The sequence below is a fragment of the Myotis yumanensis genome, unplaced genomic scaffold, assembly GCF_028538775.1.
Source record: "Myotis yumanensis isolate MYYU_CA2020_CCGP unplaced genomic scaffold, mMyoYum1.0.hap1 SCAF_1, whole genome shotgun sequence".
NCBI lineage: Eukaryota > Metazoa > Chordata > Mammalia > Chiroptera > Vespertilionidae > Myotis > Myotis yumanensis.
The window spans coordinates 115,994,061-116,012,618 of record NW_027223752.1 but is presented as its reverse complement, the minus strand read 5'-3'; the positions used below and the strand labels follow the sequence as shown (position 1 = coordinate 116,012,618).

General features: G+C 40.0%; 1 protein-coding gene across 2 annotated transcripts in view; it reads right to left on the bottom strand.

The window, feature by feature from the left end:
* Window positions 1-21: 21 nt before the first annotated feature.
* Window positions 22-18,558, bottom strand: part of NPTN (neuroplastin) — a 77,598-nt gene continuing 59,061 nt past the window's right edge. The window contains exons 5-9 of one of the 2 annotated variants that reach the window (XM_070430651.1): window positions 15,155-15,288; window positions 9,956-10,229; window positions 2,339-2,360; window positions 1,550-1,624; window positions 22-1,017 (exon numbers count right to left, since the gene is read on the bottom strand). In XM_070430651.1, coding sequence (XP_070286752.1) covers window positions 1,564-1,624; window positions 2,339-2,360; window positions 9,956-10,229; window positions 15,155-15,288 — 491 coding nt within the window. In that variant the 3' untranslated portion in view covers window positions 22-1,017; window positions 1,550-1,563. Of the gene's footprint in view, window positions 1,018-1,549; window positions 1,625-2,338; window positions 2,361-9,594; window positions 9,689-9,955; window positions 10,230-15,154; window positions 15,289-18,558 lie in introns of those variants that run through there. The other variant, XM_070430660.1, reaches the window with a different exon arrangement.

Here is an 18,558-nt window from a genome sequence, read left to right as displayed (position 1 = left end):
TAAAGACTATTATTCCAAACATCTTTTATCAATGTTTTATTTTTAAAAACCGGTGAATCCACTTTTCTATACATCATTGCACATCAACAATTACACAAAACATGAGTACATGCATCTACGGTTACATACTGAGTGAGAGAACCCTATTGAGTGAGAAAAATCTACACTCAACCATTAAATCAATGTGAAAAAATACAGTGTTAACCCCAAAGTATAACTAGTTGCATAGAATACCATGCTAGAATATTTCAAGGTCACTGAAAACTAAAGATAAATTATAAAAGTTTGCCTTAATTAAATGTACAATAAGGTTCAACAGATCAGTGCAAAAAGATATAAGAATTTACATGATTCAGCAAACGGAAAAATAATCACTTAAAAAGTAATCATACATATATACTGAAATTCATTATGCCATTCAGTGGACTATTCCAACTTCTTATTAGAATCGTAGGTTAAGCCCTTAAAATTACAGATTTCAGTTTATATTACTCATCTTTTGTACCAGAACTGCACAATTTCCTCAACTGACAACATACAATAAGGAATATTAGCAGCTTAAAACTGAAACAAGCATTTTATTTTGTATTTCTCCCACCCCCCCAAAATATAAATATATATATTTATATACTGTATTTATTTGTAGGTTTTGCTGTACTTTACAAAAATGTATCACTAGATGGCAGCAGTGCATTTTGCCATATTAACAGTCGCAGTAAGTAAAAAATGGCGCATGCATGATCCGATCCTCAGAGGACCTTTTCACTTCTATTTAAATACTTTAATAAAGGAAAAGGAAGCAACATTCACAGCACATCAAGCCCAAAATAGTTTACACCTTCTACACTGAAGCATTATTTGAAATGTACCTGCTAGGTCACCCTTACAGGAGAGGCTAAATAAGGCATGCTTTAGACAGTCGTCGTGGTGCTGCTCACTTAAATGGGAGAGAACCAAAAAGGTCCAAGCAGAAAATTTAGCAGGTTATGTTGCCACCAGTTTCAGGAACCTAAAGATCTGTAAAAAAAAAAAAAAAAAGAGTATTTGGAAATTAAAAGCCTAACTTAAGAACTAAGTGCCACATAAAACAAGGCTTTGTTTCAAACAGCATGCTCAGGGATGCGGTGTGAAATTCTGATCTCCATGTGCCGGACAGGAAGGCACTGGGGCCCGCTGTCCTAGCTATGGGTCTTGCCTTGCCCTCAGAAGCAGAGGGGGACTAACTGGCCTCTGGGAATATCCCACCTCGAAAGATGACAATTTAATCGTTACCTCTTTTAAAAGATATAAGTAAACAGTAGTGCAAAGTGTAATTTTGAAGCATCATACATATTTTGAAATGGCGTTTATATAAATATGTGAAACAATGCAGCTGAAAAACGGTCCTTTCCAGCTGCTACATAATGGGTTCCATCAGTCTGAGCTGCTCTGAAATGAACGAAAAGATCTTGCAGCATAACACCAAATACTGAAGAATTTGTAACAGGGTCAACAGAGCCACGTTCATTTCAATATAATTTTTAAAACTTCTAAAGAAGGTCATACTTACATTATAAGTAGTACTTAATTTGTGTTTCTCTGGCGCAAGTTTTTATCTTTGTGATTGTTGGTAGAGTTGGTTTTCCTTTGGAGGAAAAATTATATTACAAGAGTTAAACTCAAAGTCAGTAGCCATCTTTGGAAAGTATAACACATGGAAATACAGGGACTCTTTCACTCACTGCCATCCCTGGTGTAAGGAAGTTCACTGCACAATGTTTGTACATAAAAATACTCCCTGGGTAAAGTGCCTACATATCTTCAGTTAATCGATCCTTTCGACTCTCAAGTTAAAGAATATACAGGTAACTTTCCCTGTGACTTATAAACGATAGTTACTATAAGGTTAGAATAAGTTTTTTTTTTTTCTCTATTGAGCGCCATTCTTTTCTCAAATGACAAATGACACTCAATTACAGAGGCAGCTCTGGGTCCTCTGGCACAACTTGGGGCACTGTTTGGTCTCCAACTCTAGGAAATTCTAATCCTGGATTGATCCAAATCTGCAATTCCATGTTCTGGATACATGGAATTGTTAATGGAACCATATAGTATGAACTTAAAGTCTCAGATATACTGGTCATTTTCCCCACAATATCAATTTAAGCATATGGGACATGCAGAATTTCAAACAGATGGTATTCTATTTTATATTGCTACTGAAATAGCCTGTCCATTAGCCACCTGCATGTCAGGCTGCAGAGTCTTCCCTACAATCTTAGCTACTCCACCGATTAAAACATGAATGCAAAATAATTCAATCTGATGCTAGTCACTCAATGCCCAATAAAGTACTTACATTGGCCCAGCTGGTTCGTCATCTGCACAGGTGTTCAGTTTTTTTTAGAATCCATTGATAGACAGGAGAAGAAAGGAGAAAAGTGTGAGATTGCATATGGATTAATAGAACAACAAACGTCAAGTGGCAAAAACATAGCATTTATTCAAGGCCATTCCATCTGGAGGTGCAAAACACTCATGGAGTTATTATTTCTAGATTCAAGTATTTAATGGCAGATATGCTGTTTCAATGGTTTTAGTTAACACTTTGAATGCTTGTCATGAAAAACTGCAACTATAGCGGACAGATAGGCTGCAATGTTATTGTACTCATCTTGTCCCCAAGTTCCAGTGGTTCACTCTTAAATAGATGAGAAGACAAACCAACATTTCAGTTGTAAAATCCTGCTGTTTGTTTTCTTATGGTGAATGCATGTACAATTTTAGCTCAATCCTACAATGTAGATGGATGTGTATGTTCTATACATTTAGCCACACATCCTCACTTCCCCAAAGGACACTGTTCCTGCTGTTTTGAGTCTGTAGTCTGGAGAATAAGATTGAGGAAGAGGAAGCCCCAATAGTTCAGCCAGGGTCAGCCAGGCTGGGCTATGCCAAGTGTAGCAACAAGAGGATGTTCTGTGACACAGCAGGGAAGCTGAGTAGTGGTGACATCCCTCTGGAAAAGACTTCAGATACAGATGGCTCGCTCTTGTGCCCTGGCCAGAACCAGAACCCAAACCCAGATGAGCCAGAGATCTTTTTATTTTTTTAATTAAAGCTCCCATTATCTGAGTTTAGAAGCCTTCTTAAATTGGTATTTTATTATTCTGATTTATAAGTTTTTATTCCCTATTTCAACTAAGGGCAACTTGATCCCATGTAAGCAGGGCTATACATACATAGAATTTTTTTTAAGGCCCACAAAGGGGAAGGAACAAGTGCTCTTAGTTTTACAAAAGTCGGATAGATTAAATGATTCAGAATGGTTTGGTTTCACTGAAGGCTTCTGGAAAAACTCTCAGCAGGATTCCACAAGGGGGCTTGGTGCACATGAAGCAGTTATGGAGATCACAGTCTCGGTGCAGGCGTCCGCAGGAGCACACATCAGGAGGAATGTCTGTCAGAGGGAGACATTGCTCCACCTGTTCCTTTGAGGCAACGGAGAGGCAAAGCCACTGCCAGCACACACAGTGACTGGAGCAAAAACAGATTTAAAAAACAAAACAAAAAACTAACCACATACCAACAACTTATTAGCCAAAACCACAGGCTAGCGACACATCAGTGTCCACAGGATTCTACTACTGACAACAGTACCATCAAACAGATACAGAGAACAAACTAAGACTTAAGCACACCCCGACATCTGTGTGCTGTGTATGCAGTGAAGATATACAAAGACACGCAAGTACTAACACACAAGCCCAGCCTAAATCCTCCCTCACCTGACACCCTAATGCTCTCAGCATCCCGGCCAAGCCAGCTCAGCTACATGCTAGAACTAAGCACTCAGGGACTTAAAGGAAAAGACACAGAAGCAAACTCGGAATATTTTTAGTGCTCTGGCTGTGAACCCAAAAATACAAAATTCTAAAGCAAGATAGCAATTCAAGAATACCTTCCATCTATCCCAACTTTAAAAGAAAAAGCAGGGGAGAGGGAATTGCAACAGCCAGGATAATTCTTCTTAAAGCATGTCGCTGTCAGCACCAACCCCAGCAGTCACGCCACAGCTTTTCTTTCTTTTGCAGAAGATATGCCCTGGCATCTGAGGAACGTCCAGTCCATAACGTGCAAAGGGCTGCAGTAGGGATTGTAGCAACAGTGGCTCTAGTGTAGCCGCCATGCCTGCGAGTGGGAGCAGCTGTTGTTCACAGTCGTGTCTAAATCTCACAAGCCCCATCATCTCTCTCCCCAAATCCACTTTCACATTTACAAACAGCTTCGTGTCCCCTAGTTCCTGGACTGACAGCAGCACCACTCTCCCTTACAGGTCAGACAAAAAACAACTTGACCCTCACAGGGAAATCAGGAGAGGGGGGAAAAACAGAACTACAAAAAAAAGGTACAAAAATCAAAGTAAATGAGGATTTAAACAGCAAACTGAAATCCAAGTTAGTTGTGAAAGTGAATGAAGTAAACTTGAAGGAAAGTGTTAACATTATGAACTATGCACTGTATAGACTGAAGCGGAGATTAAACAAACTCCAAAAGCATGCATATCGCTCACTTACCACCATGTTTTAAGGGTTTGATGCAATTGAGGGGGGAAAAAAAAGAAGTCATAGTAACCGACAAGTATCAACATACCCCCAAACCCTCAGGCCAAAAGACAGCTGCTTAAACAATGACTGTCCTCTCCATCTGGGTATTACAGCCACTAGCTAGATGAGAAAAAGAGGACTGGGGGAGAATGGAAACAAGATGCTTCTGGAATCCATCTTATGAGCCAAGTTCCTGGTGGAGCTGTTGCACACACTGATTTCTCGGCATCTGGTCTTCCCAACCAAATGCACTGTAGCCCTCACCCCTCTGACCCCAGGTGCACCTCACAATGTAGAGCTAACTGCCTGCCTAATAAGTAACAGATTACCTGATATAATATCACCTCCAAAAAGATGGCTTTAAAGTCAAAATGACCAAGAGTGGACTGTCTGGTCAAAGGTCCTTTTTCACTGCCTTCATCTCATGAAGGATGGGGTTTTATGGTTTCTAAACCCACTTTAATGCTGCCTGATTACAGCAGAATAGAATAACCAAATGAGATTAGTTACTTCCAATTTCCTTCCTTATGTGGTCCTATTGTATTTCCTCCATAAGGTAACTTATTGATCCTAATGACCCTTAGTTAAGAGATAACGAATGTGTGTTCAACATGTTAAAGAGCTGCATCTCTTGCCCTGGCCGGTGTGGCATCCTCACGTACACCGAGAGGTTGCTGATTTGATTCCTGGTCAGGGCACATGCCTGGGTTGCAGGCTCAATCCCCAGTAGGGGACGCATAGGAGGCAGCCAATCACGTTTCTCTCTCCCTCTTCCTTCCGCTCTGTAAAATCAGTAATATATATATGTAGATATAGATATCTATAGATATATATATATATTATTTTTTAATTTTTTTTTTAAGCGTCGCATTTTTTTTCAACATGGTAAATCTTCATATGCTACCAAATGCTTTACCCAACTAATAGATTTTAGAGTTTGGTTATATCAGAGCCTCTAAAAATACGCCCACCACCACCACCACCACCACCACCACCACCACCAGGCCTCTTCTCTATCATAACTTAAAGGAAGAGTCCCTTTAACTGACATAAAAATTATCCCCCTAATGTGGAAGTAGGAAACTCTTTGATAATAGCATTTTCCTAAATTTCATTTGAGGTCACTGAAATATCCAGTAAGCTGTAAGGTCCCCATGACTAAGCCAATCCATCCCATCTCCACAGGGGGTTGGGGAGGGGTTTTGAAAGCACACACTAATATCCTGGGTTCAGTCAGCAGGGAACCCACACAGAACATGTGCTCTAAGCATGTGTCCCACTATAAAGATGGATGGAAGGCCAGAGGAATGCTAGCTGGACCTAGTCTTTAGAGAATTACCATTTAACGTTTTCAGAGAACATAGTCAAGAGGTGAGTAAAGTGAAAAAACAAAGGCCTTATTTGGCTCCATGATTCACCTGTAACTGAAAACACTGAAGGTAAAAGGTGATTTGCAGATCATCTACCTATAAGACAACCAACTGCACCAATCCACAAAGAGACCATAACAGGGATTTAGATGTGTTTCATTTATAAGATATCCTGAGTATACTCCAGTACACAAAAACACCCCCCCCCCCTTTTTTTTCTGGAAGCAGCTAAACGTTAACCTCAAAATTTTCTATGTGAGAAATCTAAAGCAATATTTGCTTTTCTAGTGAAACGTTTAGACTAAACTCTTAAGTTCAAATTTGTGTTTATATGCTTTTGTATTACTTACTTAGTGCTTTTCTAATAATGAGTTGAGTTATCAAGAACCCACAAACATGCCCTCCCTAATAAATACTATGAGTTTTATACGAATTTTTGAGTATGAAAAAGTTTGGTGAGTCAGAATTAAATCATAGATATATCTTGATAAGGAAGTACCTATTTGACAGAGAAAAAGCATGATGGGCTTATGAAAATTCCTTTTCATAATACAGTGGAACCTCGGTTCTCGAACTTAATTCATTCTGGAAAGCTGTTTGAGAGGAGATTTGTTCGAAAACTGCATCATTTTTTTCCTATAAGAAATAATGTAAATTGAATAAATCTATTCCAGACCCCCAAATGATTCTGTTTCATTCTTATATATACAGTATATTAATATTCTGTTTAATCTATAAACAAATACTTTTTCAATTTATGGAACCACCCCCTACTAGCCTTAACCGAATCACTTTCAACACACGTTCCAGGGGTGTCCTTCAGGTCAGCATGCAGCATCTCTGCTTTCTCACATTATCATTACCTCTGAAATGCTATCACCAGCAAACTGCTTTTCACTTATCCAAATCAACAATTTTTCTACCTCTTCAATTGCCTATAAAAATTGCTTCATGAGCACTTCCACACCATTAGCAACAACAGTACTCTTGATGGCCTCTTTATGTTTTGAAATTGTGCTAATCCTCCACTTCCCCACCAACAAAAGCAAAAAAGCAAAAAAATATTTACAGCACAATTTTCTGAGATGTTAACAATAGCAGGTTCAGTGGTAAACTGACACACACTCCATTCTCTCTTTTGTGGCCTGAGACACGCTTTTTGTCATGTTCATGTATCAACATGAGGTTGTCAGGTTGAGAATCAAATTGTTCGAGATGGGAATTGTTCGAGAACCGAGGTTTGACTGTAACATAAATAAGTCAACACAAAGCCAGATAAAAATTTATCTCTAAAACTCCAAATTTGTATCAGACATCATGTTGTTTTGAAATCATTCAATACAAAAAGGAGTGTATGCATATGTCTGTGTGTGAGTTGGGGGGGGGGGGAGGGAGAAAGCATATGCAGTGCATCTGCTCTCACACAAATTGTATAGAAGTTGAGGGGAAACTGGCTAAAAAAGAAAAAGCCACAGCATCAGGAAAACTCATTGAGAACAATAAACTTTTTTTTTTTTTAATGATTACTTTCAGGACAGAAGAAGAAAAAGAGGGGCAGGCAGAGGGACAAGGAGAAAATTATGGGATGGAAATGATGGAGCAAGGGCAGGGAAATGGAGATAGACAATGGAGCCTGGACCACACTGGCTGTCAGGGAGGGAATGAAGAGTAGGCAAACACTGCAGTGATTCCAGCATCCCAGATTTTTTCACCCCAATTCAACAACAAAAAGTAAAATCTGCTTGCATTATTCTTCTAAGAGATTGGAGCAAGGAGGTTTTACTTTGCACTTACCCTGTAGTAATCTCTTAGGTAGGATTCATTCACTGTCTATAATAATTTAGCTTAAAAGAAGTAGTTTCCCTCCAAGAAGCCGTGCAGAAGATTTGCTGGCCACAGATGTCTCCTGTAACCAACTGGCCCCATTTGAGTTCAACTACCATGGAGCTCTTCAAAAAAGAGCTGCTTCCCTGGGCAGGTGTGAGCACATGCCAGATCAAAATAATGCTACCCATTTCTCAAATCCAACCTGAAAGCCTTCCACATATGCTGGAGCGCAGCCTAGAAAAGAAGTGCTTCCCACAGGAAGACTGGAACCTCTGCCCAGGCTGCGTGCTAAGCCAGTGTCACTCTGCCAAAAGAGTGGCAGCCAGCCTCATCTTAAAACTTTAAAAAACTGGTTTTGAAGCCCATACCTGTCTTTTTCTAACTGACGTTTTGCTTCTCAACATTTCCAAAGGGAAGACTGATAATGGCGATACTTAGTAACTCAAAAGCATTCTGAGGGGATTTAAAAAAGGCCTTTTTGGGATTGAGGCATAACTGCTCCCAAAGAGCCAATGCTGAAACCATATAGTCAACTTGTCCCTAATTCTGCCTTGGGAGTCCTAGTTTGTAGCAGAAGAAGAAAAATATAAAGGAAAAGCACAATACATATATGAAAACCCCAAGAAAACAATTGTATTACATAGAACAGTTCTATGGACTTAGGAGAAGGAAAGTAAAAATCCTTGGAACACTTATGTTGCAGGGAACTGACTCATTTATTTACAAAGGCCTATCTGCTTCCAGCCTAAGTCTACCCCATCCCTCCATCTAGATAATTGCTGAATGTACATCTTGAGTCCACCTCGTCTTCCCATGTGCAATGTTAGTGTTAACAAAAAACCTTTCCACTAGCTTCACTCTAATACTCACTCTACTTAACGCAGGCAAAAAGAATCAGGAGTTGCTGAAACAAAAGGAAAAGAAGGGGAAATGGCTCTTGCTCTCAAACCTGTCCTTCCAAAGAGTTGGAATTCACTGCATTCCTTCAGGGCTGCACAGTCTGTGACATCACAGACTTCCCTTAGTGTTCTCCCCGACACACAGGGTGGGTGGTACAGTCCCACCACTGTTCAGCCACAGGACAGGGACACCACTGTGGGGCAGGGAATAATACCACAGTGCACAAGCACAGGCCCAGGACAGTCGAATTGGAGCTAGCATCTTCACATCACTCAAAGTCAGCCTCCACTGAGCTTAAGTGCACACCCTTCTAGCCTAGTCAGTGACAGGCAAGTGGTGGTAATAGCTGGCTGGCCAATTAATTTGTTTTTACTGGTGATGCTATAGGGCAGGAAGGTGGGGATGAGAAGCTAGTTAGAAATCTGAAGAACTACTGATCCAAGTGTCCATCAGTAGTTTCCCCCAATTATAATCAATTGGGTTAGAAATAGAAACATGTATGACAAAAAACATACAAAAATGCCTCTGGACTTTCCTGATTCTAAGCATGTCCAACAATCTAAGATTCTTTTTCTTTCCAATGCTTAACAATTCTCTATAGTTTTGCTGCTAAGATCAGCCCTTCTCTGACCCTTGGGGGGTGCCGCCTCTGGTATGAACTCCAGGTGTTACTGCTTGGGGTTGGGGGGAGGCATCAGAAGCTCTCCATCATTCTAGTCTGTGAGACACAGAAAAGTCAAACAGTAGGTGCTGGCTTTACCAGAATGTTGAAAATCTACTGAAAGAACCAACCAAGAGAATCAAAGGCTGGCTTGTTCCGATAGCTTTTCCTGAGAACAGTCCGACTAAATGTGGGCAGTGAGTGACCTACAGGGGCTACATCAGGCAACTATGTCACAACCAATTAGATACCTTAAATCTGCCTGAAAGGCCAGGTGGCCTGCGATCTTGGGGTGGCTTCTAGGCTTGACTTGAATTCTCCTCAAGCTCAATCTGCCTGATGATCTGTATTGAAGGAGGACAGAGCTGAACAAAAAAATTAACAGCTGCCCATTCCCCACATGGGGCCTAAAGGGCAGATAGGACTGGGGTCTGGAGAACACTCAAGTGGAAGGACAGAGCTAATATTAGAGCTCTAATTTTGGGAGTAGTGGATGAGAAACCAGTAAAAGAATTTTCCTTCTCTCCTTTTGGGATTGAATCCCAATATCCTTAGACACCACCCAACAAAACCACCTCAACATTATAGCTATTTTGTAGGGATGCTCTTACCGTCAGGAACTTCATCAGGCTTCTTTCTCTTCTCATACACAACAATGATCACCACAAGGATGATGATTTCAGCCAGGATTCCCAAGAAAGGCCAGAGTGGGGCCAGGTGGCTCCGTACCCTGAGGATGGTAACGACGGAGGCAGAGCCAATGGAGTTGGTGGCATTACATTCATACTCGCCAGGGTCCTCTGTGATCTGGAGGTTCACGATGCTCAGCTCAGTGTAATTTTCCTTGTTGATGATGAAGAAGCGGCCAGAGTTATTGGCAATATCCTGCTCAGGAGCAAAGAAAGTGAGAATACACAAAGATGAAAATAAGTGACTTAGAATAAGAGATCCAAGAAAACTACGGGATTTGTCCAGAAACGTGTTAGGAAATTGCTGAAATCAGTGTCTAGAAAAACTTGAAAGCATTTTGTCTCAGCACTCCACTAAATTTAGGCCGTTCAAACAAAATGGTTTTCAAAGGCATTAACCTATGATATACAGCTTGACAGAAAGAGGAAGTACCAATGTTTGATTTTAAATGTTTTTCAAAATATAACAGATACTTAAGATTCCGTGGTCATGAGAACAGGAGATGAAAATACCCAATGAGGAAACCCCAAACTGCTCTGACCAAAGCTCAAAGGTCCTCCCACCAGGGACCAATAAAGGGCATTTCCTTGCTAAGCACTGCAAAATTCTAAATGTTTTGTTGCTCTTTCAGAGCCTGCTCTGAAAAGACTAAATGCAGTATCTTCACCTCTCCATTCCTCATCCCAATCCCCTTATTAAAGGGTTTCTGAACGCTAGTCAGGTTAGTCCTTATCAACACCTAACATAACATTATTGAGAGGTCATAGAATGTGAAGAAAAATTGACTTTTTTTTTAAAAATCCTCATCCAAGGATATTTTTTCCATTGATTTCTAGAGAAAGAGAAAGGGAAAAAGGAAGGGGGGGAGAGGAGAGAAAGAAACATCAACGTGAGGGAGACACACTGACTGGCTGCCTCCTACATGCGCCCCTGCAACCAAGATACGTATCCTTGACTGGAAATCGAACCCATGACCCTTTGGTCCACAGGCCAAAGCTCTAACAACTGAGCCAAACCAGCCAGGGCAGGACTTAAAAGTTTTTAATAAACTAGATTTGATCCTTGGTTTTGTCACTAATTTACCTTGGTTAACAGGTAACCTTTCTGAAGAAATTGGATTTGATGGTCGCCAGGTCCTTCTGATTCTGAAGACTGATAATTAATAAGTATACCTGATAAGGACAGTGTTGGGCATACAAGGACTGGGAACAGGAGGAATGCATATGACACTCCTCTGATAAAAAAGGAGATTAACCAAACATCAGTGAATCAGAGAGAAACGAAGAGTTTAAAGCTTTGACTTTCCCAATACCATCAAGAATCATGCTACAGGGCAGGCGTCCCTACGGCTTCACAGGGGAGTTTTACCAAACGTTCAAAGAACTAACACTTATACTCCTCAAACTATTCAAAAAAATCCAAGAGGAAGGAACACTTCCAAGCTCTTTTTATAAGGCCAACAATTATCCTAATTTCAAAACCAGATAAAGACACTACAAAGAAAGAGAATTACAGGCCAATATCCCTGATGAACCTAGATGCTAAAATCCTCAACAAAATATTAGCAAATCGGATCCAGCAATATATTAAAAAGTTCATACACCATGACCATGTGGGATTTATTCCAGGGATGCAAGGCTGGTACAATGTCCAGAAATCAATAAACATGATACATCACATAAATAAATTGAAAGATAAAAATCACATGAGCATATCAAGATGCAGAAAAATTATTCCACAAAATCCAACACCCATATTTGATTAAAACTCTCAGCAAAGTGGGAATAAAGGGATCAGACCTCAGCATAATAAAGGCCATATATGACAAACCTACAGCCAACATCATACTCAATGGGCAAAAATTAAAACCATTTCCCCTAAGAATAGGAACAAGACAGGGATGTCAACTTTCACCACTCTTATTCAACACAGTTCTCCAAGTCCTAGCCACAGTGATCAGACAAGAAGAAGAAATAAAAGGCATATAAATTCAAAAGGAGGAAGTAAAACTCTCATTATTCACAGATAATATACTGTACATAGAAATCAGAAAACATTAAAAACTCCACCAACAAACTATTAATTTTAATAAATGAATTTGGGAATGTAGCAGGATAAAACAACACCCCAAAATTGATGGCTTTTTATACACCAATAATAAATTCTCAGAAAGAGAAACTAAACAAACAATCCCATTTACCATTGCAACAAAACATTAAGACACTTAGGAATATACTTAACCAAGGAAGTAAAAGACTTGTACTCGGAAAACTACAAGACATTGAAAAAAGATATAAACAAGTGGAACAATATACCGTACTCATGGATTGGTAGAATTAACATCATTAAAATGTCCATACTATACAAGGCAATCTACAGATTCAATGCAATCCCTATTAAAATACCAATAGCATATTTCACAGATCTAGACTAAATACTCCAAAAACTTTATATGAAACCAAAAATGAATATCCACAGCAATCTTGAGAAAGAAGAACAAAGTTGGAGGGATCACAGTACAAGATATCAAGTTATACTACAAAGCCACTATAATCAAAACAGCCTGGTACTGACTCAAGACCAGGAATATAGATCAATGGAACAGAACAGAGATCCCTGAAATCGATCCAAGCCATTATGCTCAATTAATATTTGACAAAGGAGGCAAGAACATACAATGGAGTCACAACAGTCTCTCCAATAAATCATGTTGGGAAAACTGGAGAGATACATGCAAAAAATGAAACTAGACCACCAGCTTAGCTTACACCATACAAAAGAGTAAGCTCAAAATGGATAAAAGACTTAAATATAAGTTGTGAAACCCTAAAAATCCTAGAAGAAACCACAGGCAGGAAAAATCTCAGACATCTCTTTGTAGCAATATGTGTATAGATACATCTACTAGGGGCAAAGGAAACTAAGGAGAAAATAAACAAATGGGACTACATCAAAATAAAAAAAACCTTCTGCACAGCAAAAGAAACTATCATCAAAATGAAAAGGAGCCCACTGTATTGGAGAACATATTTGGCAATGATACATCTGATAAAGGGTTAATATCCAAAATATATAAGGAATTCCTAACAGAAGGAAGACAAACAATCCAATTAAAAAATGGGCAAAGTACCAAAATAGACACTTCTCCAAAGAGGACATACAGTAGCCCAGGAGACATATGAAAAAATGCTCAAAGTCACTGATCATCAGAGAGATGCAAATTAAAACGACAATGAGGTATCACCTCACACCTGTCAGAATGGTTACCATCATCACATCAACAAATGACAAGTGCTGGGAGGATGTGGAGAAAAGGGAAACCTAGTACACTGCTGGTGGGCATGCAGACTGGTACAGAGTTACTATGGGCAACAGTATGGAGTTCCCTCAAAAAATTAAAAATGGAACTGCCATTTGACCCAGTGATTCCACTTCTAGGTATATATCCTAAGAAACATGAAACACCAATCAGAAAGAATGTATGCACCCCTATGTTCATATACAATTTACAATAGCTCAATTTACAATAACTAAGATCTGGAAACAGCCCAAGTGCCCATCAGTGGATGAGTGGATAAAAAAGCCATGGTACATTTATACCATGAAATACTATGCAGCAGTAAAAAAAGAAGGATCTCTTAGCCTTTGAGACAGCATGGAGAGTATTATGCTAAGCAAAATAAGTCAATCAGGGAAAGACAAATATCACATTATCTCACTCATATCTTGAATCTAATCAACAAAATAAACTGATTACAATAGATCCAGAGATGTGGAAGCATGGAACAGAATGCTGAATCTCAGAGGGAAGGTAAGGATGGGTGACTGGGTGGGAAGGGTTCAACCAAAGAACTTGTATACATATATGCATAACCCATGGACACAGACAATAGGGTGGTGAAGGCCTGGAGTGGGTAGTGGGGGCAGGCTAGAAGGAGTCAATGGGGGGGGGGGGGGGGGGCACGGCGGGGAGAAGAGGGCATATGCAATACTTTCAACAATAAAGATTTAATTTAAAAAAAAAGAGAAATAGAAAAAATTCATCTAGATTATCAGCTTTTCTTTTGCCAAAAGGCCTGGAAAGGGAATGGAAAATTATTACCCTCAGGGTCTCTTTCTCCTAATAAATCTAAGATACATTCTTTGAAAAAGGAAAAAAAAAAAGAATCATGCCACGGGCCTGGCTCAGTTGGTTGGAGTGTCGTCCCATGCACAGAAAGGTTGTGGGTTTGATTCCTGGTCAGGGCACATACCTAGGTTTGTGGGTTCAATTCCTGGTAGGGGCATGTATAGGAGGCAACTGATCAATGTTTCTTTCTGTCTCTTAAAAAAAAAAATCAAGCCGAAACCGGTTTGGCTCAGTGGATAGAGCGTCGGCCTGCAGACTGAAAGGTCCCAGGTTCGATTCCGGTCAAGGGCATGTACCTGGGTTGCGGGCACATCCCCAGTAGGAGATGTGCAGGAGGCAGCTGATCGATGTTTCTCTCTCATCGATGTTTCTAACTCTCTAACTCTCTATCTCTCTCCCTTCCTCTCTGTAAAAAATCAATAAAATATATTTTTAAAAAAATCAATAAAAAAGTATGTCTTCAAGTGAGGATTTTTAAAAAAAGAATCGTGCCAGGGATTAGAAAATATTTTTTTTTAACCTTTTCCTGGAACAGATACTGTCAGTTTTCCAATGTCTAAGGCTGCCCTTGGGCCTCATCAGGTTGCCTAATTCCTAATCCTGTGTTTCAGGAATAGTATACTAACATTTTGTTCTCTGCCTTGTCTTCCCCAAAAACATTAAGACCACTTAAAAACCATAATTTTCTTTAGGATAAACAGACTAGAATAGTAAAAGCTTAAGATTGGGGTTAGCTCTTTCAATGTTCAATCTTCAAGGCAAGCAGTCTAATCCCTTACCAGACAGACAGCGTTAATAACAAATCATCCATAGGGTTTCCCTGCTGGACAGAAACTGTCACTGACCTCCAGATTCATGTTGTGACCATTCATGACTCTAGAAAGGGTGACCGAAGCCATGCCAATATGGCAGTTGTAGCAACTGGCCCAGATGTCTGGGCCTCCCCAGGAGAAAATCTAGTAACCAGAGACCCAGGCTGCCTCCTACTCACCATGAACAGACCGTTCTCCTTCCTGCGCCAGACCCACTCTGGGTGGGGGTAGCCAACTGACTTGCAGTACATCATGGCATCCTGCCCTTCGTTCTTGTTCTCGCTCCGTTTATGGCCAGTGATATCAGGAGCAGCTGTGAGAGTGTTGAACAGTTACCATGGGAGCCAGCTCTGAATGGGATACAAAGGCCCCACCTAATGGCTCAGAGCCTTGCTTCTATTAATATAGTCAGTCTTTAGGCTCATTCTCAAATTCAGCTTTGCTAACATGCATTTCAGTTGAGACTAGAGCAATGGAACCAACCCCATCCCCTATCTCCCATCCACCAAAGCAGCTCAAGCACACACCAGGTTAGGATTACAGAATGTGAAGTAAACCTACTCAAAGAGAGCACAGGCTTAACTGCCCTAAAGTAAGCCATCCTTTAAAGAAAATGAAAACAGAAGCTATTATCATCTCCTCTACCAGTCATGGTTTTTCTTAAAACACCCTCACTAACGATTGTAGTTTAGGTCCAATGTCATATATACCCTTAAGGAAATGAGGAATCTCTGAGATCAAACACCTAAAATCAAGTCCTACTTCAAGGTATGTATGTAAAAACAATGAATTCCTGGAGAAGTTATCTGATGAATGTTAATGGCCAAGGCTCTGCCAGGAAAGAAGAAATCCAGCAAATTAGTCTTCACAAGAGGAAGAAGGGAAGGAACAGGAAATTCAACCAGTGTCCCAAGAGACTTTATTAACAGCTTAAGAATCTGACTTATGCATCTGATTTGTAGTAATCTCAATGAACCCAATCTTAAGGAATTTCTAGGCATGCTAGGGGCTGTTAGTCTTCTCTGCTTTTAGGGATCACTTAGGAAGAAAGAAACAGCACCTGTGATTTTAAAATTAGATAAGTTTCAAGGATCCAAGAAGCCTGAGATGAAGGCTACTTCTTTGAATCTAGCCTTCTTTGAGCTTAACTATATTTTCCACCATACCTTACCAGTTATAGTAATCTGAAAGCAATAAATTCAAAGTTAGGCCAGGATGGGAAAGAGAATCAATAGGCCTGGTCCAAATTCCAGTTTTGCTGGTTCTTTAATTACTTTGTGCTTCAGTTCTATACCCAATATCAAACGGATACAATTCTAGCCCCTGCCTACATTCAGTGTCCTTGGATAGATAAATGTCAACAAAACATTCATTTGAGACTAAAAGCCTGTGGAATTGTTATTACCGTGTATCATGGGCTGATCCCATGTTTCCCCTCTGACTGGCTTGGCTTTCTTGGCTTAAAAATAATCCAAAGTCTGCTACTCTCAGATTGTGCTTCGCAGGTCAGCCTTAGAAGCACCAGGACAGGAATGGACTGAGCAAGGGCCCAAGCTCTCTATAACCACTGCTTGCCAAATAGATCTGCTCACTACTACTCAGTGTGAGGTGTTTTCTAAATATGATGTTACAAAGGAAATGTCTTTTTGTTTTTCCAGGCAAAATTCCTCATTACAGAAGCGAGTGGGTCAGGCTGGCTCGATCTTATTCCCACCATGCCAAATTCTCCCACAGTACTGGGTCACTTCTCAGTGATCACCCTTCCTCAAAGAAAATTTCTTCAGTCAATAGATATTAAAGACCATCTTAAGCACTTGAAGGAGTAAGCTCCATGTCCACACATGAACTAAAATACCATCATGGGAGAACTGGGCGACACAACAAGCAGAAGAGCTACCACATTTTGCCTCTAGTTGGCCCACTACATGCCAGATATGACAGAGAGTTGTGGGGAGAAAGCCTTTCTAATGAGGTAAATTTTAGCACAGTCATGAAGAAAATAAGGGTGTAGGCCACTCGTATCTGTGGGGAAAACACTCCAAGTAGAGGGAAAAGCAAAAGCCTTGAGGCAGAAATGTGGTTATTATGTATAAAGAGTAGCATGGGGAGTTGTTTTTTTTAAAACACAGTAAGCAAGGGGAAGATGGCAGAAGAGGAAATCAGAAAGAAGGGAGCCCAGATCAGATAGGACTTGTAGGCCAGTGAAATGACTTTGGCATTTACTCTGAATCAGCTGGTGAATATTAAGTGTAGGTATGGAATGATCTGTATGTCTTAACAGGCTACCACTTGCTATTACGCGGATGACAGTTGTAGAGAAACAACAGTGGAAACAAGACTAATCAGGTGCTATTACAGTAATCCAGGCAAGAGAAAGGGTGGTTTGGATAAGGGCAGTAGTAGTAGTAGGGAGGAGATTCTGTATATATTTTATAGTTTAAGTTAATATATTTGTTAATGGACTGGATGTGGGATGTGAGAGAAAAAGGAGTCAAGAATGACCCCATGATTTCTGGCTTGAGTAATTGAAAGAATTGAGTTTTCAGTTACTGAGATGAGGAAAATTGCAGAAGAATTAGGGTGGGTTGTTTGCTTATTTTTATTTTGTTTTATTTGGGGATGCAGTAATTGATGGTAGTAAAAACCAGGCATTCAAATTTTAGGACACGTTAAATTTAAAATATTTATTTAACATTCAAGTGAAGCAGTCAAGTAGACAATTAAGTATCAAGTCTGGAGCTCAGGGTAATCATCTAGGTGGAGATACAAATTTCAGAAATCAGCTTACACGGAATGTATTTTTCCTCTTTCATACTCCTTTGCCCCATGAAGAATACCCAATCTGGCCCAGTTATCTGACTAATTCCAAAAGTACTGTGAGTTCAGTACCATCAACTTTTGCCATGGGTACTCATCTCCAAGATTATACATCCAAAACACCTAAAAGGCTAAAAATTGAATTGGTTTAAGGCTCCACAGCCTCTAAAAGGTTGCTCTTCTGAAAAGACAGAGACTTGAAGGTGAAGACGTTAAGAGAGGGGTGGAGATGGTCTTTACTCCTTCCCTGGTGTTTAGGAGACCACTAGGAACTTAGCTAACTCCCACCACACTTTGTTGGCCATGATTACACAGTATAAGCCTATAAGAAGTGTTTTCAATGGTTAGATATATTGCTGCTTTCTCCACAATTTAGCAAATAATACAGAGTGAAGCTTAGGAATAGCCCCTCTACTTAACGTACTCAAAAGTCTAATACCCTCATTAGTCACTCTTGGGATGGTGAAAATATTACCTGTGTAAGGAAGTCACAAAGAGACTCTTAAAAGAGATCACAGACTTACTAGGAGTAAACTCAATCTCTCACCTTGCTATCCACCTTCTCTAATCAGGTTAATGAATATTCTTCCAGTATCCTAACAAATGGCAACGCAAGGAATCCAAAAGACTTTTAGTTGCCCAGCAATGCCTTAACCAATTTTATGACCTGGGTGGAGGACAAATGCACATTCCTCAGTACCTTCTGCTGCCTGACCTGCCTACACTTCAGCAAAGCATTTGGCTTCATTGCCAGGCTGGTGGCTGT